Source organism: Heterodontus francisci, chromosome 34 (genome assembly GCF_036365525.1).
Source record: "Heterodontus francisci isolate sHetFra1 chromosome 34, sHetFra1.hap1, whole genome shotgun sequence".
In the NCBI taxonomy this organism is placed as follows: Eukaryota; Metazoa; Chordata; class Chondrichthyes; order Heterodontiformes; family Heterodontidae; genus Heterodontus; species Heterodontus francisci.
This window is the reverse complement of record NC_090404.1, coordinates 31440979-31464123: the sequence shown is the minus strand read 5'-3', so window position 1 is coordinate 31464123 and position 23145 is coordinate 31440979. Positions and strand designations below refer to the sequence as shown.

Sequence of the window (23145 nt, the reverse complement as noted above, 5' to 3'; positions counted from 1 at the left end):
CCCAGGCAGGCACAGACAAGACCACAGAAGAGTGACCCCCACGGACATTGAACATGGTCCCTGCATATCCTAGACTTACATATTGCTGTTTTAACCCGGCCCAAGAGTATGTCCAGATAAAGAGCCTCCGATTTACCCACCTCCACACCGGCGGTCAAAGATTAGGAGCGTGGGGCTAGAGGGTAACTAAAGGTTGAGGAGCAGCCACGTCAACTAATTATATCGGGACTATAACCTCCCACACTGAATACTTACAAGGCCCATGGACTCCTCCAGGCGGCAAACATCACATGCAACCTGGGGGAGGGTGAAGTTGCTTAAAACCCTGCAGCCCAGGATGCTCCATCTCCCGGACACCAGATTGGGAACAGAGACCTGAAGCCCCGCCCATTCCCGGTGCCCTCACCAAGATGGCTGCACATGCACCCTGACCAAGATGGCGGCCAGTGCCCCCGCCCGGGCCTGTCACCGCGGGGTAAACACGGGGCCTGTGGCCTCTTATTCGGGGACTCAGGCCAACCCCAAATGTTTATAAAGCTTCCCAGCCCACCCACGGCTTCAATTCCTCCCCTGCGCCCACAATTTCCTCCCGCCTCAGTCGGTCAGTTTTTCTTGGGTTTTGTTCCTGGTCTCCCTTCAATCGGGGAACTTAGTTCCTCCTTTTAATTTATTATTAGTTTCAAACAGGGCCTGTCACCGGGAGAAACCCCGCAGCTGCCGCCACGCTCGGTACAAACGCGGGACCCGGAGCTTCTAATTGGGGGCTTGCGGCCTACACCGGCTGTTTCTGAAGCCTCCCCGCCCACCGGCTCCATTCCTCTCCTGCGCCGTGGGGACTCTCACAGCTGTAAACAGTGACACTGCGCATGCTCCACATACAGGCGGGCGGTGCGCCCGCGCGCTGGGCTCCAATCTGGGACGCTGAAGCCCCGCCCACTCATTACCCTTCGGCCCTAGGATAACTGCGCATGCGCCCTGCTGCACAGTGCCCCCTATAAAGATGGCGGCTGTTAACCCGCCCTTCTGACCCACGTGATCCCAAATGGACCAATGGGTTTCTCCCCTGGGCACCGGGAGCAGTTGGGAACAGAGGACCTGAAGCCCCGCCCTCTCATTAATCTGGCTCCAAGCTGACGGCTGTTTTCCTGGGTCTGTGACCGGGAGAAATCCCGGGAGCTGCAGCTTATTTATCGGGTTTGCGGCCTACACCAGGTGTTTACGGGCTGCAGATGAGACTCACAAGCTCCTCCCCATCGCCAAAGGAATATATTAATGACAATATTTTATTTGTAACAGTTTCGTTGATAAATTAAATCCTGTTTCTTTCATTGTTTTTCCCAGCTCAGATTCACGGTCTCATTTATTTTCTTCTTCTGAGGCCCTGAACTCCCTCTGGGCAGGGTCATGTTACCGAGAGCTGAGTGATTGTCCTGGGAAACAACAGGAAGAAGCTCCGAGGCCGGAGGACCAAGGCAGCAGCGGCTTCTGGAAGCAATCGCAGGGTTTGAGGGCTGTAACCTGAGGCTGCCAGTCAGGTGAGTCAGTGTGAACCCCCTGGTAAATCAATGTTTCTTTTATCAACAAAACACTTGAACATTTGTCAATATTTTCTTTTCCTGGAATTCCTATTCTGAGTTTCACAATTTCAGTGTCAAGTGGACCAATTTCCTTGTCACAGTTAGTACAGAGATTGGTTTTCCCCCTCATTATGTATCTATTTGTGATATTTGGAGGGGAAAGCTCTCCCCCTTTCCTCACATTTATTAATGAAACATTCTTTTTTGTTAGTGAGTCATATGCTATATGGAGTCTGGTGGCTTCATTCTTTAAAATTCTCACCCCTTTGTTCAATTCCCACCATGGTCTCACCTTTCCCTATCTCTGTGGCTTCCTCCAACCCCACAACTCTTAATAAGGAGAAACTTTCCAGTGTCAGAATGACCAGTAGACAACATAGATTTGAGGTAACTGACAGAAGAACCAGAGATTGCATGAGGGATAACATTATGCAGTGAGCTGTTATGATCTGGAATACGCTGGCTGAAAAGGTGCTGGAAGCAGGTTCAAGAGTCATAGAGAAATACAGCACTGAAACAGGCCCTTCGGCCCACTGAGTCTGTGCCGACCATCGACCACCCATTTATACTAATCCTACATTAATCCCATATTCCCCACCACATCCCCACCTTCCCTCAATTCTCCTACCACCTACCTACACTAGGGGCAATTTACAATGGCCAATTTACCTATCAACCTGCAAGTCTTCGGCTGTGGGAGGAAACCGGAGCACCCGGCAGAAACCCACGTGGTCACAGGAAGAACTTGCAAACTCCGCACAGGTAGTACCCAGGTCGCTGGAGCTGTGAGACTGCGGCGCTAACCACTGTGCCACAGTTGTATTTGATGTTCCAATGCACTGTGCTGATATGCAACTGGAAGTTTAATTTCAATAGGAAATTATCTTTCCTTTTGCAATTTTCCATCAAATTCCAATACGTGACAACTCAACAACTGGAAGAAGGAAAACAGTGAATGCAAGTTCAATTGACCAGCAGAGACATTAATCCACACGAAAGCAGCTAATTATGCTAAAGGATATCACATTTAATGTCTGACAGAATTATTTACAGCAAGCGGGTAGATTTTAGGAGTCAAAAGAAATAGAAAAATCACATGCAGTTCAGGCATTTGTTTTTTTCAAAAAAAGTACCAATTCTCCCATGTGATTTTGTGTATTAGTAGCATTTGGTAGGAAAATAGCCACATGTTCACTGTGAAAATATTAATTCTTACCACATCCGATTTATTTAAAGGACGTGTACCTTAGCTGTTTCTGCGCTGTCAACCACCAGATACGTAAAGCTGATGTTTACCAAGTTGGCATCACAGCAAACACAAAACATCCTTCCATCCAGTTCATTTTCTGCTTTTCCAACCACTTCAAGTGCGGACAGTATTTTGGGGTCCTTGGGAATTGTCCAGTAACTATTAAAAGTTTATTTCCCTCAAGTGCCTATCGAATTCTCTTTTGAAATTATTAATTATCTTTTGCTTCTGTCATCCTTTTAGACAGCGAGTTCCAGTTCATTACCACTCGCAACATAAGAAAAGTCTTCCTCACATCCCCCTGTATCTCTGGCTCAAAACTTTAATTCTATATTCCCCAGTTCTTCTACCATCAACTAATGGAAACAGCTTTTCAATGTTTACCTTATCTAAACCTGTCATTGTCTTATATGCCTCTGTCAGATCATCCCTCAAACTCCAAGGAGAACAATGCCAGCTTCTCCAACCTAACCTTGTAGTTAAATTCCCTTATCCCTTGAACCATTCTGGTAAATCTCCTCTACAACCTCTCAAAGACCTTCACATCCTTCCTAAAGTGTGGTGACCAGAAATGGACACAATACTCTACTTGTGGCCTAACAAGAGCTTTATAAAGGTTCAGCGCAACTTCACTGCTTTTGTCCCTCCACCACCGACGCACAGTGGGAGCAGTGTGTACCATCTACAAGATGCACTGCAGCAACTTACCAAGGCTCCTTTGACAGCACCTTTCAAACCTGTGGCATCTGCTACCTAGAAGGACAAGGGCAGCAGATGCACGGCAACACCACCACCTGCAAGTTCCCCATCAAGTCTTGCACCATCCTGACTTGGAACTATATCGCCACCCCTTGACTGTCACTGGGTCAAAAACTTGGATCTCCCTTCCTAACAGCTCTTTGGGTGTACCTACACCACATGGACTGCAGTGGTTCAAGAAGGCAGCTCACCACCACCTTCTCAAGGGCAGTTAGGGATGGGCAATAAATACTGGCTTTGCAACCAGCACCCAGATCCCATGAAAGAATATTTCTATTTATGAAGTCCGTATCCCATATGCTTTGCTACTTTGAGTATGTACTTCCACCTTCAAAGATCTGTGAGAATGAACCCCCAGGTCCCCCTCTGTCTGCACATTCTTGAGAACTGTGCCATTAAGTATCTCCCTAATCCTTCTGCCAAAATGCATCATCTCCCCATGAGGTTTGTATTTACTGGAATTTAGAAGATTAAGGAGTGATTTGATCAAAATTTTTAAGATATTAATTGGAACTGATGGGGTAGATAGAAACTATTTCCACTGGCTGGGGAATCTAGGACTAGGGGACATAGTGTAAAACCTAGAGCCAGACCTTTCAGGAGTGAAGTTAGGAAACATTTCTGCACACAAAGAGTGGTGGAAGTTTGAAAATCTCTTCCACAAACAGCAGCTGATGAGAAGTCAATGTTAGTTTTAAATCTGACATTTGTTAACCAAAGGTATTAATGGATATGGGACAAAGTCGGGTTTATAGAGTTAGATCACACATCAGCCATGATCTCATTTCCTGGTGGAACAGGCTCGAGGGGCTAAATGGCCAACTCCTAGAATCATAGAAACTTACAGCACAGAAGGAGGCCATTCAACCCTTTGTGCTTGTGCTGGCCCTTTGAAAGAGCAGTTGTGCTTCGTCCCACACACCCACTTGTTGTTTGTAAGCCTGTAAGTTCCTCATTCTCAAATACCTGTCGACTCCCTTTGAAAATAACTGATAGAATCAGGTTCCACCACCTTTTTCAGGTGGAGCGTTCCAGATCCTGACAACTCTCTGTTGGTGCAGAAACTGCTGAACTCATTGAGTCCAGAAGGTTGTAAAGTGCCTCATGGAAAGATGAGCTGCTGTTCCTCGAGCTCCCATTGAGCTTTATTGGAACAGGGCAGGAGGCCGAGGTCAGAGTGAGGGCACAGATAGACACGTGGCAGTATGATATCATAGCTATTACAGAAACATGGCTTAAGGAGGGACAGGAATGACAGCTCGACGTTCCTGGTTAAAGGGTTTTCAGGGGTGATGGGGAGAGGGATAAGAAAGGAGCAAGTGGCAATTTTGGGCAAGGAAACTATTACAGCTGTGAGAAGGGATAATAAGTTGGAAGGTTTATCAAATGAGGCCATATTCATTGAGCTAAGGAACAAAAAGGGGCAATCACACTGCTGGGTGTGTACTGTAGACCCCCAAACAGTCAGAGGGAGATAGAAGAGCAGATATGCAGGCAAATCTCTGAGAAGTGCAAAAATAATAGGGCAGTAATAGTAGAGGATTTTAACTACCCCAATATTAACTGGGATAGTTTTATTATGAAAGGAATTGAGGGAGCAGAATTCTTGAGGTGCATTCAGGAGAACTTTTTTGCCCAGTATGTAGCAAGTCCAACAAGAGAGGGTGCAATTTTAGACTTGGTTTTAGAAAATGAACATGGGCAAGTGGAAGGGATGGCAGTGGGAGAGCATAATTCGGTCAGTTTTAACATAATTATGGAAAAGGACAGATAGAACAGGAGTTAGAGTTCTCAATTGAGGCAGGGCCAATTTTACTAAACTGAAGAGTGATTTAGTGAAAGTGGACTGGCAACAGCTACTTGAAGGTAAATCAGTATCAGAACAGTGGGAGGCATTCAAAGGGGAGATTCAGGGGGTTCAGAGCAAACATGTTCCCACAAATAAAAACGGTTGGACAGCCAAATCTACAGCCCCATGGATGTCAAGGAGCCTACAGGATAAGATAAGGCAGAAAAGGAAAGCTTATCCCCGAAACCGAGAACTCAACACTATAGAAAACCGAGAGGAGTATAGAAAGTGGAGGGGTGAAATCAAAAAGGAAATTGGGAAAGCAAAGAGAGGGCATGAAAGAATATTAGCAAGCGAAATCAAGGTGAACCCAAAGATGTTTTATCAATAAATTAAGAATAAGAGGATAACTAAGGAGAGAGTAGGGCCCATAAAGGACCAAAAAGGTCCTACTATGTGTAGGGGCGGAAGATATTGGTATGGTTCTGAATGAATACTTTGCGTCTGTCTTCACAAAAGAGGGGAACGATGCAGATATTGTAGTTAAGGAGAAAGAGTTTGAAGTATTGGATGTGATCAACATAGGGAGAGAGGATGTAAGAAAATAGCGGAAGGTCTCACCTTCATTTTCCAGTCCTCACTGAAGACAGGTATGGTGCCAGAGGATTGGAGAACTGCTAATGTCGTACCTCTGTTTGAAAAGGGAGGGAGGGATAGATCAAATAATTACAGGTCAGTCAGTCTAACCTTAGATTCCAATAATTTGCCAACTACTATTTTGAGAGACAGGATAAACTGTCACTTAAAACGGCACAGGTTAATCAAGGATAGTCAGCATGGATTTGTTAAGGAAAGATCTTGATCGAATTTTTTGAAGAAGTAACAAGGAAGATAGATGAGGGTAGTGCAGTTGATGTGGTCTACATGGATTTTAGCAAGGCTTTTGACAAGGTCCCACATGGCAGGCTGGTTAAAAAAATAAAATCCCATGGGATCCAGGGAAATGCAGCAAGGTGGATACAAAAGTGGCTCAGTGGCAGGAAACAAAGGGTAATTGTTGACTGGTGTTTTCGCGACTGGAGGGCTGTTTCCAGTGGCATTCCACAGGGCTCAGTACTGGGTCTCCTGCTTTCTGTGGTGTATATATTAACAATTTGGACGTAAATGTAGGGGACTTGATCAAGAATTTTGCAGACGATACAAAGATTGGCCATGTGGTATATAGCGAGGAGGATAGCTGTAAGCTGCAGGAAGATATTGATGGTCTGGTCAGATGAGCAGAAAAGTGGCAAATGGAATTCAACCTGGAGAAGTGTTCTTTCTTCTTCTTTGGCCTCCTTATCTCGAGAGACAATGGGTAAGCGCCTGGAGGTGGTCAGTGGTGTGTGGAGCAGCGCCTGGAGTGGCTATAAAGGCCAATTCTAGAGTGACAGGCTCTTCCACAGGTGCTGCAGAAAGATTGGCTCTCCCCTTGCGCCTCTGTCTTTTTTCCTGCCAACTGCTAAGTCTCTTCGACTCGCCACACTTTAGCCCCGCCTTTATGGCTGCCCGCCAGCTCTGGCGAACGCTGGCAACTGAATCCCACGACTTGTGATCAATGTCACAGGACTTTGTCGCGTTTGCAGACGTCTTTAAAGCGGAGACATGGACGGCCGGTGGGTCTGATACCAGTGGCGAGCTCGCTGCACAATGTGTCTTCGGGGATCCTGCCGTCTTCCATGCAGCTCACATGGCCAAGCCATCTCAAGCGCCGCTGACTCAGTAGTGTGTACAAGCTGGGGATGTTGGCCACCTCGTGGACTTCTGTGTTGGAGATACGGTCCTGCCACCTGATGCCAAGTATTCTCCGGAGGCAGCGAAGATGGAATGAATTGAGACGTCGCTCTTGGCTGACATACATTGTCCAGGCCTCGCTGCCATAGAGCAAGGTACTGAGGACACAGGCTTGATACACTCGGACTTTTGTGTTCCGTGTCAGTGCGCCATTTTCCCACACTCTCTTGGCCAGTCTGAACATAGCAGTGGAAGCCTTTCCCATGCGCTTGTTGATTTGTGCATCGAGAGACAGGTTACTGGTGATAGTTGAGCCTAGGCAGCTGAACTCTTGAACCACTTCCAGAGCATGGTCGCCAATATTGATGGATGGAGCATTTCTGATGTCCTTCCCCATGATGTTCGTTTTCTTGAGGCTGATGGTTAGGCCAAATTCATTGCAGGCAGCCGCAAACCTGTCGATGAGACTCTGCAGGCACTCTTCAGTGTGAGATGTTAAAGCAGCATCGTCAGCAAAGAGGAGTTCCCTGATGAGGACTTTTCGTACTTTGGACTTCGCTCTTAGACGGGCAAGGTTGAACAACCTGCCCCCAGATCTTGTGTGGAAGAAAATTCCTCCTTCAGAGGAATTGAACGCATGTGAAAGCAGCAGGGAGAAGAAAATCCCAGAAAGTGTGGGTGCGAGAACACAGCTCTGTTTCATGCCACTCAGGATAGGAAAGGGGTCTGATGAGGAGCCACCATGTTGAATTGTGCCTTTCATATTGTCATGGAATGAGGTGATGATACTTAGTAGCTTTGGTGGACATCCAATCTTTTCTAGTAGTCTGAAGAGACCACGTCTGCTGACGAGGTCAAAGGCTTTGGTGAGATCAATGAAAGCAATGTAGAGGGGCTTCTGTTGTTCGCGGCATTTCTCCTGTATCTGACGAAGGGAGAACAGCATGTCAACGGTCGATCTCTCTGCACAAAAGCCACACTGTGCGTCAGGTTAGACACGCTTGGCCAGCTTCTGGAGCCTGTTCAGAGCGACTCGAGCAAAGACTTTCCCCAATATGCTGAGCAGGGAGATTCCACGGTAGTTGTTGCAGTCACCGCGGTCACCTTTGTTTTTATAGAGGGTGATGATATTGGTATCGCGCATGTCCTGAGGTACTGCTCCCTCGTCCCAGCACGGGCATAGCAGTTCATGTAGTGCTGAGAGTATAGCAGGCTTGGCACTCTTGATTATTTCAGGGGTAATGCTGTCCTTCCCAGGGGTTTTTCTGCTGGCTAGAGAATCAATGGCATCACTGAGTTCCGATTTTGTTGGCGCTACGTCCAGCTCATCCATGACCGGCAGAGACTGGGCTGCATTGAGGGCAGTCTCAGTCACAACATTCTCCCTGGAGTACAGTTCTAGGTAGTGCTGAACCCAGTGGTCCATTTGTTTGCGTTGGTCAGTGATTATGTCCCCTGATTTAGATTTGAGGGGGGTGATCTTCTTGATGGTTGGCCCAAGAGCTCTCTTAATACCATCATACATTCCTCTGATGTTTCCGGTGTCTGAGGCCAGCTGAATATGACTGCATAGGTGTTGCCAGTAGTCATTTGCGCAGCGCCTGGCTGTTCTTTGTGCAGTGCTTCTGGCTGCTTTAAGTGCTACCGATGTTAACTCGCTGGGGGCTTTCTTGTAGTTCAACAGTGCAATGCACTTAGCGGCTATGACAGGTTCCAGCTCTTCATTATGAGATTGAAACCAGTCTGCATTTCTCTTCGCACTTTTGCCGTAGGTGGTCAAAGCTGACTCATAGATGGCGTGTCTGATGTGGGCCCACTTGGTCTCAGCATCCCCTGTGGGAGTGTTTTGAAGGGCTGTTACAAGTGAATTTAGAAATTTTTGTAACAGCTGTGGATGAGAAATTCTGCTCGTGTTGATGCGCGGGTGGCCCTTCTGCTTGGAATGATGCAACTTCTTTGGTCTGAGTCCAACCTTGCTGCACACCAGGGAGTGGTCGGTGTCGCAGTCCGCACTGTGGAAGCTGTGTGTGATTTGAACACTGTTTAAGGCAGCTCGCCTTGTGACAATGAGGCCTAGCTGGTGCCAACGACGCAATCTTGGGTGCCTCCATGAAACCTGGTGACAGGGTTTAGTGTGAAAGAACAAGTTGGTGATGCAGAGGTTATGATAGGTACACAACTCAGCAGTCTCTGCCCGTTCTCATTCATCCTTCCAACGCCATAGCGCCCAAGGCAGGAGGGCCATGAGTCATGGTCGGCCCCAACCCTGGCATTAAAGTCCTCCAACAGGAATAGGTGTTCGGTGTTGGGGATGCTGCTAATGATGTTATGGAGTTGTTCATAGAACTGATCTTTAGCTTCAGGTGGGGAGCAGAGTGTTGGAGCATAGATGCTGAGTAGGTGTACTAGACCAGAGGTGGTGAGCAGTCGGATGGACAGTATGCGTTCCGAGCCATTTGAGGGAGGCTCTATCATGCTGAGCAAGGAGTTTCTGATGGCGAAGCCCACTCCATGCTGTCTTTGTTCTTCAGGATCCCTGCCCTGCCAGAAGAAGGTGTAGTCTTGCTCTGCTAGAGATCCATTCGCAGGGAGGCATGTCTCCTGAAGTGCTGCAATGTCTACATTGAGTCTACTGAGCTCGTTGTTAATGATGGCGGTCTTCCGAGAATTGTTGATTTGTGTAAGGTCTTCCGACAGGCCAGGACACATAGTTCTGACGTTCCAGCTTGCAAAACGAAGGGCCGGTACCTTCTTTCCTTTTTTCGTGTTTGGTGCGGTGTTTCAGTTCACCTTTTGGGCAATGACACTGAGCTCCAAGCACCCATTGAAGCAGGTAGACTGTGGCGGGACAGAACCTTACTGACCGGGGGCTGCCCGGTTTGAGGCAGGCGGTAGCTGTCCAGTGAGGTGCGGTGACCTCTCCCACCGACAAAGGCAACCCGTGGCGCCCAGTTTCTACGCCAATTTATCTGGACTTATAACCCGTAACTGCTGCCTTCCGTGTTGTTTCAGTCACTGAGGCAACGATGGAGTGACCTCTCCATGGCGCATGCCTGGGCGAATTTATGGAGGTTGAGAGTTGCCCAGTTGTCAAAATCCCCCTCTCGGCCTTTCTGGTGGGGTCCAAAGGAGTGCAGAGCACGACGTTTGGCACCGGTATGGCTGCAGGAACTGCCGGAAACATGCCAAAGGTGACACAGAATGCCTACGGGGTTCTGCTCCGGATTTTCTGTTAGGGTTTACTCCCTTAGCCTTGGTCTCTCCCGAGACGCCCACAAGGCATTGGGGTTGTTCGGGCCCCTACACAGGTGTAGGATGATGCCGGTGGGAGGGGGAGGGGTGGAGGGAAGGGGGTGCGAGGGGGAGCTGGGAAGGGGGCTGTAAGGGGGTGGGGGGTGCAAGGGAAGGGGGTGCAGGGGGAAGATGGTGCGAGGGGGGGGCTGGGACGGGGTTGTGAGGGGGTGAGCTGAGAGAGTGGAGCAGGGGAGGTGGGGGGGGAAAGCGGGTGCAGGTAATAAGCCATTTGAGGTGACCAGAATTGCACACAGTACTCGGGTTGTGGCCCAACCAATGAGTTACAGTTCCAGCATAACCTCCCTGCTCTTACACTTATTACCTGCACCCGCAGGTATAGAATATAAGATGATGCATTTGGGGAGGTCAAACAAGGCAAAGGAATACACAGTTAATGGGAAAATACTGAGAAGTGTAGAGGAAGTGAGGGACCTTGGAGTGAATGTCCACAGATCCCTGAAGGTAGCAGGACAGGTCGATAAGGTGATTAAGAAGGCATATGGAATCCTTTCCTTTACTCGCTGAGGTATACAATATAAGAGCAGAGAGGTTATGCTGGAACTGTATAACTCATTGGTTGGGCCACAACCTGAGTACTGTGTGCAATTATGGTCACCTTATTACAGAAAGGATGTAATTGCACTAGAGAGGGTACAGAGGAGATTTACGAGGATGTTGCCAGGACTGGAAAAATGCAGCTATGAGGAAAGATTGGATAGGCTGGAGTCCTTCTCCTTGGAACAGAGAAGGCTGAGAGGAGATCTGAATGAAATGTACAAAATTTTGAGGGGCCAGGATAGAGTGGAGCTGAAGGGTCTATTCACCTGAGCAGAGAGGTCAGTGATGAGGGGGCATAGATTTAAAATGATTGGTACAAAATTAGAGGTGGGAGGAGCAAACATTTTTTCACCCAGAGGGTGGTCATGGTCTGGAACTCACTGCCTCAAAGAGTGGTTGAGGCAGAATCCCTCTACTCATTCAAAAAGAGTCTGGATATGCACCTCAAGTGCCGTAGTCTGCAGGGCTATGGACCAAATGCTGGAAGGTGGGCTTAGAATGGGTGAATCGTTTTTTGACCGGCCAAATGGCCTCTTTCTGTGACACAAACTTTCTATGATTCTATTAGTTATTCCCAAAAATTTGCAGAAACTACATAACGAAACAGTTCAAATTTCACATTTCAGACAGTATAATAGAGATCGGATTCCTTCAATACAGAGGACAGAGATGGGAATCTATGCGTGGAGCCAGAGGAAATGGGCGAGGTGCTAAATGAGTACTTTGCATCAGTATTCACCAAGTAGAAGGACTTGGTGGATGATGAGCCTAGGGAAGGGAGTGCAGATCGTCTCAGTCAGCTCATTATCAAAAAGGAGGAGGTGTTGGGTGTCTTGCAAAGCATTAAGGTAGATAAGTCCCCAGGGCCTGATGGGATCTACCCTAGAATACTGAGGGAGGCAAGGGAAGAAATTGCTGGGGCCTTGACAGAAATCTTTGCATCCTCATTGGCTACAGGTGAGGTCCCAGAGGACTGGAGAATAGCCAGTGTTGTTCCTTTGTTTAACAAGGGTGGCAAGGATAATCCAGGAAATTATAGGCCAGTGAGCCTTACGTCAGTGGTAGGGAAACTATTAGAGAGGATTCTTCGGGATAGGATTTACTCCCATTTGGAAACAAACTAACTTATTAGCCGGAGACAGCATGGTTTTGTGAAGGGGAGGTCGTGTCTTACTAATTTGATTGAGTTTTTTGAGGAAGTGACAAAGATGATTGATGAGGGAAGGGCGGTGGATGTTATCTATATGGACTTCAGTAAAGCCTTTGACAAGGTCCCTCATGGCAGACTGGTGCACAAGGTGAAGTCACACGGGATCAGAGGTGAGCTGGCAAGATGGATACAGAACTGGCTCTGTCATAGAAGACAGAGGGTAACAGTGGATGGGTGTTTTTCTGAATGGAAGGATGTGACTAGTGGTGTTCCGCAGGGATCAGTGCTGGGACCTCTGCTGTTTGTAGTATATATAAATGATTTGGAGGAAAATGTAGCTGGTCTGATTAGTAAGTTTGCGGACGACACAAAGGTTGGTGGAGTTGCGGATAATGATGAGGATTATCAGAGGATACAGCAGGATATAGATCGGTTGGAGACTTGGGCGGAGAAATGGCAGATGGAGTTTAATCCGGACAAATGTGAGGTAGTGCATTTTGGAAGGTCTAATGCAGGTGGGAGGTATACAGTAAATGGCAGAACCCTTAGGAGTATTGACAGGCAGAGAGATCTGGGCGTACAGGTCCACAGGTCACTGAAAGTGGCAATGCAGGTGGATAAGGTAGTCAAGAAGGCATTCGGCATGCTTGCCTTCATCGGTCGGGGCATAGAGTATAAAAATTGGCAAGTCGTGTTGCAGCTGTACAGAACCTTAGTTAGGCCACACTTAGAATATTGCGTGCAATTCTGGTCGCCACACTAACAGAAGGACGTGGAAGCTTTGGAGAGGGTACAGAGGAGGTTTACCAGGATGTTGCCTGGTCTGGAGGGCATTAGCTATGAGGAGAGATTAGATTAGATTAGAGATACAGCACTGAAACAGGCCCTTCGGCCCACCGAGTCTGTGCCGAACATCAACCACCCATTTATACTAATCCCATATTCCCACCAAACATCCCCACCTGTTCCTATATTTCCCTACCACCTACCTATACTAGTGACAATTTATAATGGCCAATTTACCTATCAACCTGCAAGTCTTTTGGCTTGTGGGAGGAAACCGGAGCACCCGGAGAAAACCCACGCAGACACAGGGAGAACTTGCAAACTCCACACAGGCAGTACCCAGAATTGAACCCGGGTCGCTGGAGCTGTGAGAGGTTGGAAAAACTCGGATTGTTTTCACTGGAACAACGGAGGTGGAGGAGCGACATGATAGAGGTTTACAAAGTTATGAGCAGCATGGACAGAGTGGATAGTCAGAAGCTTTTTCCCAGGGTGGAAGAGTCAGTTACTAGGGGACATAGGTTTAAAGTGCGAGGGGCAAAGTTTAGAGGGGATGTGCGAGGCAAGTTTTTTACACAGTGGGTGGTGAGTGCCTGGAACTTGCTGCCAGGGGAGGTGGTGGAAGCAGATACGATAGCGACGTTTAAGAGACATCTTGACAAATATATGAATAGGAAGGGAATAGAGGGATATGGGCCCCGGAAGTGCAGAAGGTGTTAGTTTCGGCAGGCATCAAGATCGGCGCAGGCTTGGAGGGCCGAATGGCCTGTTCCTGTGCTGAACTGTTCTTTTTTCTTTGTACAGAACATGAGTTCACTCACAACTCTTGCTATTCCGTTTTATATGCAATGTAAGTTTGCATTACACAGCAAAAACATTTTTGGTGGATACAGCCCGAGGGGTTTTACACGGGTTCCAGCCCCTCAGTTCCCTATGGTGGGTGAACCTTACACAGTGGCCTTTCCCCATTGAGCCTTTGCGGCGGCTGCTTCAAACTTTAGTGCGTCCCTCAGCATGTACTTAATGTGCTGCTGCTGTGTGTGTGTGTGTGTGTGTGTGTGTTTAATAAAGTGCCTGAAATCCTCACTGTAATGCACTCACATATCCCAGCTGCAGTGTAATGTCCGTGCTGTGTGCTTGCTGTCCGATATCCCCCGAACAAACTCGATGAGCAATCCGATCTCCAAAGGGAAATCTCCTTTTAAAGCTGATGGTGTCGGCAGTTCTGCAGCTCATTGCGCAGTGTGAGTGTGTCAGAATGAAAATCCTTAACAGCCGATGTTTCACAAAAGGAGACCTCACCAGACCAAAGGACATTGGTGGAGTTTGTGTCACTGGGCTACAGGAGGCTATTTTTAACAGGAGGAGAACGGCTAACAGCAAACAGAGTGTTTATCAGACTGCCCGTGGTCCGCCCTCTCCCTCGCTATTTATGGACACTGCTGCAGGAATTGCTCCTCTGACCTTTCCTCTCCTGTCCCTCCTACACCCCTAATACACAGTCCTACACAATCTCCCTCCCCTATATCCTCACTGTGCTGGAATCCACACCAGTCTCCCCATCTGCTCCTTGTTCTCTCCCTGGATCCTAAAACTACTGAACTCCGTCCTCCAATCCTGAAGTCTACAGGCTCTAAAACTGAAGACTGCTCTCCCTCAGTCCCTTGTCCTTGATTTACCTCCTGTTCTCTCTTCCTCCTTTCTCCCTTATTGTGTTCCATACTGAGAACCTTGGGGCCCTTCCCTGGGATTCTTAGTAAGAACAGAGTGGGATTTGTCCCACCCCCCCTCCCCACTCCCTGTGAACGGGCCCTGTCCAGTTCCATTTCCTCCCCCCCCCCCCCCACCCTCCCTGTGAACGGGCCCTGTCCAGTTCCCCCTCCTTCCCTCCCTGTGAATGGACCCTGTCCAGTTCCCACCCCCTCCCTGTGAATGGACCCTGTCCAGTTCTCTTTTTTCCCTCCCCCTCACCCACCCCCCCCCCCCCCCCCCAACCGGCCCTGTCCAGCTTCTCCCGCTCCCTGTGAACTCGCCCTGTCCAGGTTCCCCCACCTGTGATCGGGCCCTGTCCAATTCTTTGCTTTAATTCTTGTTCAGATGAGCACCTGTGAATCTACAACATGCACCAAATGCAAAATGTCTCCACACCCCTGCACCTTGAATTCATGTCCAGCCAAACGGAGCAGCAAGGACATGTAGAGGCTGGCTGACCTCCTGTCCCTTCATGCATAGGATGATCCCAGCCCCAGACATATCCTTCACTGCAGAAAGGTGTTTCTGCTGTTCCCCCCACCCCCTCAGTACACTGGGAATCAAAACCTGAACTTTGTGACCCTTTCCCCCCCACCCCCGACCAGGGAATAGACACACAGAAACATTGGTTGGAACAGGATGGGGGAGGCCATTCAGCCCTTTCAATCCTGTTAGATCATTTCTAGTCCATCCCTCCCCTCCATTTGCCCACAAGAGAGAGGCAGAGACAGTCAGGGAGAGACACACAGAGAGGGCAAGGAAACACTGGGCTAGACTTTGACTTGCTGCAGTTGTACAAAGCGGGTGGTTATGAACCGGCTGCCTGTTTCACGTGTCTGCCCTGCTTTTACATCAATACAAGTAAAACTTGGGAGAGATGGAAAGCAGGATCCCAGTTCATTATCACCTAGAATCATAGAAAGTTTAAGGCACAGAAAGAGGCCACTTGGCCCATCGTTTCTGTGGCAGCTGAGAAACGATCCACCCATTCTAATCCCACCTTCCAGCATTTGGTCCGTAGCCCTGCAGATTACGACACTTGAGGTGCATATCCAGACTACTTTTGAATGAGTTAAGTGTTTCTGCCTCAACTACCCTTTCAGGCAGTGAGTTCTAGACTCCCACCATCCTCTGGGTGAAAAGACTTCTCCTCATCTCCCCTCTAATTTTTCTACCAATCACTTTAAATCTATGCCCTCTAGTCACTGACCTGTCTGCTAAGGTGAATAGACCTTTCAGGCCCATCAAAATTCTGTACATTTCAATCAGATCTCATCTCAGCCTTCTCTGTTCCAAGGAGAACAACCCCAGCCTATCCTATCTTTCCTCATAGCTGCATTTTTCCAGTCCTGACAACATCCTCGTACATCTCCTCTGTACCCTCTCTAGTGCAATTACATCCTTTCTGTAATGAGGTGACCAGAACTGCACACAGTACTCAAAGTCTATAGATTCTGGAGTGATTCCTGCAGATTGGAAGGTAGCAATTATCACCCCACTATATAAGAAGGGAGGGAGGGAGAGAGAAAACTGGGAATTACAGACCTGTTAGCCTTATATCAGTTGTTGGGAAAATGCTGGAATCTATTTTAAAGGATGTGATAAATGGACGTTTGGATCATCATGATCTGATTGGGCATAGTCAACATGGATTGATGAATGGGAAATCATGTCTGATGAACCTTTTTTGAGGATGTTACTCTAAGAATTGATAAAGGGGAGTCGGTGGACGTGGTGTACTTGGAGTTTCAGAAGGCTTTTGATAAGGTCCCCCACAGGAGATTGGTTTGCAAAATTAAAGCACATGGGATAGGAGGTAATATAATGACATGGATTAAGGATTGATGAACAGGCAGAAAACAGAGAGTAGGAATAAATGGGTCATTCTCACGTTGGCAGGTGTGACTAGTGGGGTACCGCAGGGATCAGTGCTTGGGTCCCAGCTGTTCACAATATGTAGCAATGATTTGGATGAGGGGGCTCAATGTAGCATTTCCAATTCGAGGCCTGCTACCCGACCCGAACCCGACGACGTGTGTTGGGGTCGGGTCGGGCCCGTCTTCAGGGAACGGCTTTCGGGCTGGAGTCGGGTCGGGCCGGACACACACAGTAAGTGCTCTGCTGGTAAGTATTGAAATTTTAAAAAACTTAAATGAGCTGGGAGTCCGGGACGTCTGTGTAGTGAGCGAGTGGCGTCACTATGACGTCATCACGCATGCGCTGCAGCTTCATGGAGCTTCCCAGTCGGAAGGTAAGTAAAAGGATGGTCAGGTCGGGTCGGGCTCTGGTCCGATGTGGTTCGTTCGGGTCGGGTTCTTTTCTCCCTACCTGAGCAGGCCTCTATTTCCAAGTTCACAGATGACACAAAACTAGGTGGGAATGTGTGTTGTGAGGAAGATGCAAAGTGGCTTCAAGGGGATTATTACAGACTTATTGAGTGGACAAGAGCATGGTAGATGGAATATAATGTGGAAAAATGTGAGATTATTCACCTTGGTAGGAGGAACAGATATGTAGAGTATTTCTTAAATGGTAAGAGATTAGAAAGTGTAGATGGACAAAGGGACCTGGGTATCCTTGTCATTAAGTCACTGAAAGCTAACACGCAGGTGCAGCAAGCAATTAGGAAGGCGAATGGTGTGTTAGCTTTTATCGCAAGAGTATTTGAGTACAAGAGTAGTGAAGTCTTGCTTCAATTGTATAGAACCTTGGTTAGACTGCACTTGGAGCAGTTTGCGGTTTTGGTCCCCTTACCTTAGGAAGGATGTTATTGCCGTAGAGGGAGTGCAATGAAGATTCACCAGACATGTTCCCGGGATGGTGGGATTGTCCTATGAAGAGAGATTGGGGAAACTGGGCCTGTATTCTCTAGAGTTTCGAAGAATGAGATGTGATCTCATTGAAACCTACAAAATACTTAAAGGGATAGACAGGGTAGATGCAGATAAGATGTTTCCCCTGGTTGGGGGAGTCCAGAACCAGGTGACACAATTTCAAAATAAGGGGGAAGCCACTTAGGACAGAGATGAGAAGTTTCTTTACTCAGTGGGTTGTGAATCTTTGGAATTCTCTATCCCAGAGGGCTGTGGAAACTCAGTCATTGAGTCTGTTTAAAGCAGAGATTAACAGTTTTGTAAATACAAATGACATAAGGGGATATGAGGGTAGTGTGTGGAAAAAAGCATTGAAGTGGATGATTAGCCATGATCATATTTAATGGCGGAGCAGGCTCGATGGGCTGAATGGCCTGCTCCTGTGTCCCAATGATTTAAAAAAAGCAAATGGTAAGTTGGCCTTCATAGCGAGAGGATTCGAGTGCAGGAGCAGGGATGTCTTGCTGCAATTATACAGGGCCTCCTTATCTGAGGAAGGATGTTCTTGCTATAGAGGGAGTGCAGCGAGCAAAGGTTTACCAGACTGATTCCTGGGATGGCGGGACTGATGTATGAGGAGAGATTGAGTCGGTTAGGATTATTTTTGCTGGAGTTCAGAAGAGTGAGGGGAGGGATCTCAATGAAACCTATAAAGTTCTAACAGGACTTGACAGGGTAGATGCAGGAAGGATGTTCCCGATGGTGGGGGAGTCCAGAACCAGGGGGCATAGTCTAAGGATACGGCGCAAACCATTCAGGACTGAGATGAGGAGAAATTACTTCACCCAGAGAGTGGTGAACCTGTGGAATTCGCTACCACAGAAAGCAGTTGAGGCCAAAACATTGTATGTTTTCAAGAAGGAGTTAGATTGGACGTCCAATCGCTCTACACCTCCATCCCCCACCAGGATGGTTTGAGGGCTCTCCGCTTCTTCCTGGAACAGAGGCCCAACCAGTCCCCATCCACCAACACCCTCCTCCGCCTGGCTGAACTTGTTCTCACATTGAACAACTTCTCCTTCAACTCCATGCATTTCCTTCAAGTAAAAGGTGTCGCTATGGGTACCCGCATGGGTCCTAGTTATGCCTGTCTTTTTGTGGGATATGTCGAGCATTCTTTGTTCCAGTCCTACTCAGGCCCCCTCCCCCAACTCTTTTTCCGGTACATTGATGACTGTATCGGTGCCATTTCCTGCTCCCGCCCCGAACTAGAAAACTTTATCAACTTTGCTTCCAATTTCCACCCTTCTCTCACCTTTACATGGTCCATCTCTGACACTTCCCTTCCCTTCCTCGACTTCTCTGTCTCCATCTCTGGGGATAGGTTGTCTACCAATATCCATTATAAGCCCACTGACTCCCACAGCTACCTCGACTACACTTCTTCACACCCTACCTCCTGTAAGGACTCCATTCCGTTCTCCCAGTTTCTCCGTCTCCGACACATCTGCTCTGATGATGCTACCTTCCATGACGGTGCTTCTGATATGACCTTTTTCCTCAACCGAGGATTTCCCCCCACTGTGGTTGACAGGGCCCTCAACCATGTCCGACCCATTCCCCGCACCTCTACCCTCACCCCTTCCCCTCCCTCCCAGAACCGTGACAGGGTTCCCCTTGTCCTCACTTTTCATCCCACCAGCCTCCATATCCAAAGGATCATCCTCCGCCATTTTCGCCACCTCCAGCGTGATGCCACTACCAGTCGCATCTTCCCCTCCCTTCCCCTGTCAGCATTCCGAAGGGATCGTTCCCTCCGCGACACCCTGGTCCACTCCTCCATTACCCCCACCACCTCGTCCCCGTCCCAGGGCACCTTCCCTTGCAATCGCAGGAGGTGTAATACCTGCCCATTTACCTCCTCTCTCCTCACTATCCCAGGCCCCAAACACTCCTTTCAGGTGAAGCAGCGATTTACTTGTACTTCTTTCAATGTAGTATACTGTATTCGCTGCTCACAGTGTGGTCTCCTCTACATTGGGGAGACCAAGCGCAGACTGGGTGACCGCTTTGCGGAACATCTCCGCTCAGTCCGCAAGCAGGACCCTGAGCTTCCGGTTGCTTGCCATTTCAACACTCCCCCCTGCTCTCATGCTCACATCTCTGTCCTGGGATTGCTGCAGTGTTCCAGTGAACATCAACGCAAGCTCGAGGAACAGCATCTCATCTACCGATTAGGCACACTACAGCCTGCCGGACTGAACATTGAGTTCAATAATTTCAGAGCATGACAGCCCCCCACTTTACTTTCATTTTTAGTTATTTTTTCTTCCTTTTTTTTTACGTTCCTTTTTACATTTTTTACAATCTTTTTTTGCATTTATTTCATTTCATCTTAGTTTGTTCAGTTTGCTTACCCACTGTTTTTTTCAGGTTGTTTTTCTTCAGGTTTGCACTTGCTGCTGTTCAATATTCAGTATATTCACACCTAATCTGTACTAATGCTTTGTCTTTCAACACACCATTAACATATTGTTTGCCTTTGCTCCGTGACCTTTTGGTCAGCTATGTGGCCTGGTCCAATCTGCACCTTCTCCTTTGTTATCTCTTGCCCAACCCCCACCTCACTTGATTATAATCTGTGACTTTTCTAATATTTGTCAGTTCCGAAGAAGCGTCACTGACCCGAAACGTTAACTCTGCTTCTCTTTCCACAGATGCTGCCAGACCTGCTGAGTGAATCCAGCATTTCTTGTTTTTGTTGTGTAAGATATAGCTCTTGGGTCTAAAGGGATCAAAGGATATGGGGGGGAAAGCAGGTACAGTTTACTGAGTTGGATGATCAGCCATGATCATAATGAATGGCGGAGCAGGCTCGAAGGGCCGAATGGCCTATTCCTGCTCCTATTTTCTATGTTTCTATCTTCAAGTTGTGGCCTAACCAATGTTTAATACAGTTTCAGCATAACCTCCCTGCTCTTATATTCTATACCTCAGCTAATAAAGGAAAGTATTCCATATGCCGCCTTTACCACCTGATCGACCTGTCCTGCGTTCCTAATCTTTGGTGTCCCGGTGTTGGCGGTGTGGAGGTTGTGTGGGTGGGGGGTAAGTTGGAGGATCTGCTGTTGGGCTGGTTAAAACAGCAATGGTTCAGGATGTGTGGGGTCCATGTTGGGGGTTGTGGGGGGGGAGTGGGGGGGCGTCACTCTGGCTGTCGGCCTCTCTTCTGTGGTCTTGTTTCTGCCTGGGTGGCCCTGGAGAGGGGACATGCTTGATAGCTTCTGTATCTTTTGGGTACCTCAGGATACAGAGTGTCTCACAAACACTGGTAACCACATTCTGGTTTAGTTGGGAAGGTTCCCTTTGCTTTAGGCACTTTACAGCTTTCTGGACTCGACACTGAGTTCAACCACATGCTGGTCTTAAAATAGTTTTGCATGTTTTTGCTTTCAGATGTAACTGTTCAGTATTCTGTCATTAACACACTTTCTGGGCAAATGCTTTGCCTTTTACTACAACTATCAGCACTCCCTTTGCCTTTTCCATGATATGTTTGTCATTTAATCTCTCCCACCCTCTGCCCGATCGCAGACCTTCCCTCTTGTTCTTCTCCCCACCACTCCACCCCCTCGCTTTCACTTGTTCAAAACTGTTCTAACCGATGAAAGGTCATCGACCTGAGAAGTTATCTCTTTCTTTCTTTACAGTTGCTGCAGACCTGCTGAGTATTTCTAGCACTTTATTTTTATTTCAGATTTCCAGCATCCGCAGTATTTTGCATTTATTCCCTTTTCTTTTGTTGGGACTTTGTTGCTTATTTTGGCTTCTTTTACTTTGAATGGACCACATATTTGTGGAAAAAGAAAGGAAAGAATGTTCCATAGAAACTAGAACTATCTGTTGTGAATTTCTGTCCTGTACTGACACTGATGACTTTTGTAAACTCCTGTTACAGGGTATTCGAAGGGGAGGATTTACTGACGGGAAACTCAAACCAAACATCACATCAAAATCTGACAGAGTCCCTTGATTGATCAGGATCTGAATATTCTCAGTCTTTCAATGTGGAAGGAGAAATGTTTGTCTGTTCCGTCTGTGGGAGAAGATTTCAAACATCAGTGTGACTGGAAAAGCAGCGAGACACACACCCGAGTGAGAGTGTTCCAGTGCACTCACTTTGGAAACTGTTCGACCAGTTACATAGGCTGAGAAAACAGCACCATTCACAGCGGGGAGAAACTGAACACGTGTTCTGTGTGTGGACAAGGCTTCAACTGATCATCCAACCTGGAGAGACACAAGGACACCCACACCATGGAGAAACCGTGGAAATGTGGGGACTGTGGGAAGGGATTTAATTACCCATCTCGGCTGGAAAGTCATCGACGCAGTCACACAGGGGAGAGGCCGTTCACCTGCTCTGTGTGTGGGAAGAGATTTGCTGATTCATCCACAATTTGGGCACACCAGCGAATTCACACTGGGGAGAGGCCATTCACCTGCTCAGAGTGTGGGAAGAGATTTGCTGATTCATCCACCCTGCTGACACACAAGCGAGTTCACACTGGGGAGAGGCCGTTCACCTGCTCAGTGTGTGGGAAGGGATTCACTCAGTCATCCAACCTGCTGACCCACAAGAATATTCACAGTGATGAGCGACCGTTTAAATGTTCTGAATGTGAGAAGACCTTTAAAAGCAGACATGAAATGGTGAAACACCAAAGTACTCACACTGGGGAGAGGCCGTTCACCTGCTGTGTGTGTGGAAAGGGATTTAGCCGTTCGTGCAACCTGGTGAAGCACCAGCGAGTTCACACTGGGGAGAGGCCGTTCACCTGCTCTGAGTGCGGGAAGGGATTTAGCCGTTCGTGCAACCTGGTGACGCACCAGCGAGTTCACACTGGGGAGAGGCCGTTCACCTGCTCCGTGTGTGGGAAGGGATTCACTCATTCATCCACCCTGCATACACACCAGAAAGTACACAGTGGGGAGAGGCCGTTCACCTGCTCTCTGTGTGAGAAGAGATTTGCTGATTCATCCCACCTACTGAGACACCAGCGAGTTCACACTGAGGAGAGACCTTTTAAATGTCCAGACTGTGGGAATTGCTATAAATGTTCCATTGAACTGGTGATCCATCAACGTGTTCACACTGACGAGAGACCATTCAGGTGTTCTCACTGCGGGACTGGGTTCAGGCGATCACCTGATCTCACTGTACACCAGCGTATTCACACTGGGGAGAGGCCGTTCACCTGCTCAGTGTGTGGGAAGAGCTTCAGTCACTCATCCACCCTGCTGAGACACCAGCGAGTTCACACTGGGGAGAGGCCGTTCACCTGCTCAGTGTGTGGGAAGAGCTTCAGTCACTCATTCACCCTGCTGAGACACCAGCGGGTTCACAAGTAACTACAGTGGTTAGATTCTCCTGTTCATTACATCCAGGTCTGAACCATGTTCATTGATGTCTGTTTCTGCTGATAACTTCCAGCCCAGTTATAGGGGTTAATATTCTGGATAAAAGTCAAATAAATCAGTTTTGTGTTCAACGTACTGTGTGTTGAGTCTTTTTAATATCTCTAACACAAGTTCATTTCTTTTAAAGTGCTTCCCCTGTCTCCTCCATCCTCACCTCCAACAAG

At 47.9% G+C, this 23145-nt stretch overlaps 1 protein-coding gene across 1 annotated transcript; it reads left to right on the top strand.

Moving 5' to 3' along the window:
• The first annotated feature begins 1135 nt into the window (after positions 1 to 1135).
• Positions 1136 to 23056, top strand: LOC137349262 (zinc finger protein 235-like). The gene is made up of 3 exons (XM_068014778.1): positions 1136 to 1212; positions 1342 to 1535; positions 21459 to 23056. The coding sequence occupies exon 3, from the start codon at positions 21818 to 21820 to the stop codon at positions 22910 to 22912; it is 1095 nt and encodes a 364-aa protein (XP_067870879.1). The 5' UTR covers positions 1136 to 1212; positions 1342 to 1535; positions 21459 to 21817; the 3' UTR covers positions 22913 to 23056.
• The last annotated feature ends 89 nt before the right edge of the window (positions 23057 to 23145 follow it).

Excerpts from the sequence above, each read along its gene's own strand:
- LOC137349262 (XM_068014778.1), top strand. The coding sequence starts at position 21,818 with ATGGAGAAACCGTGGAAATGTGGGGACTGTGGGAAGGGATTTAATTAC.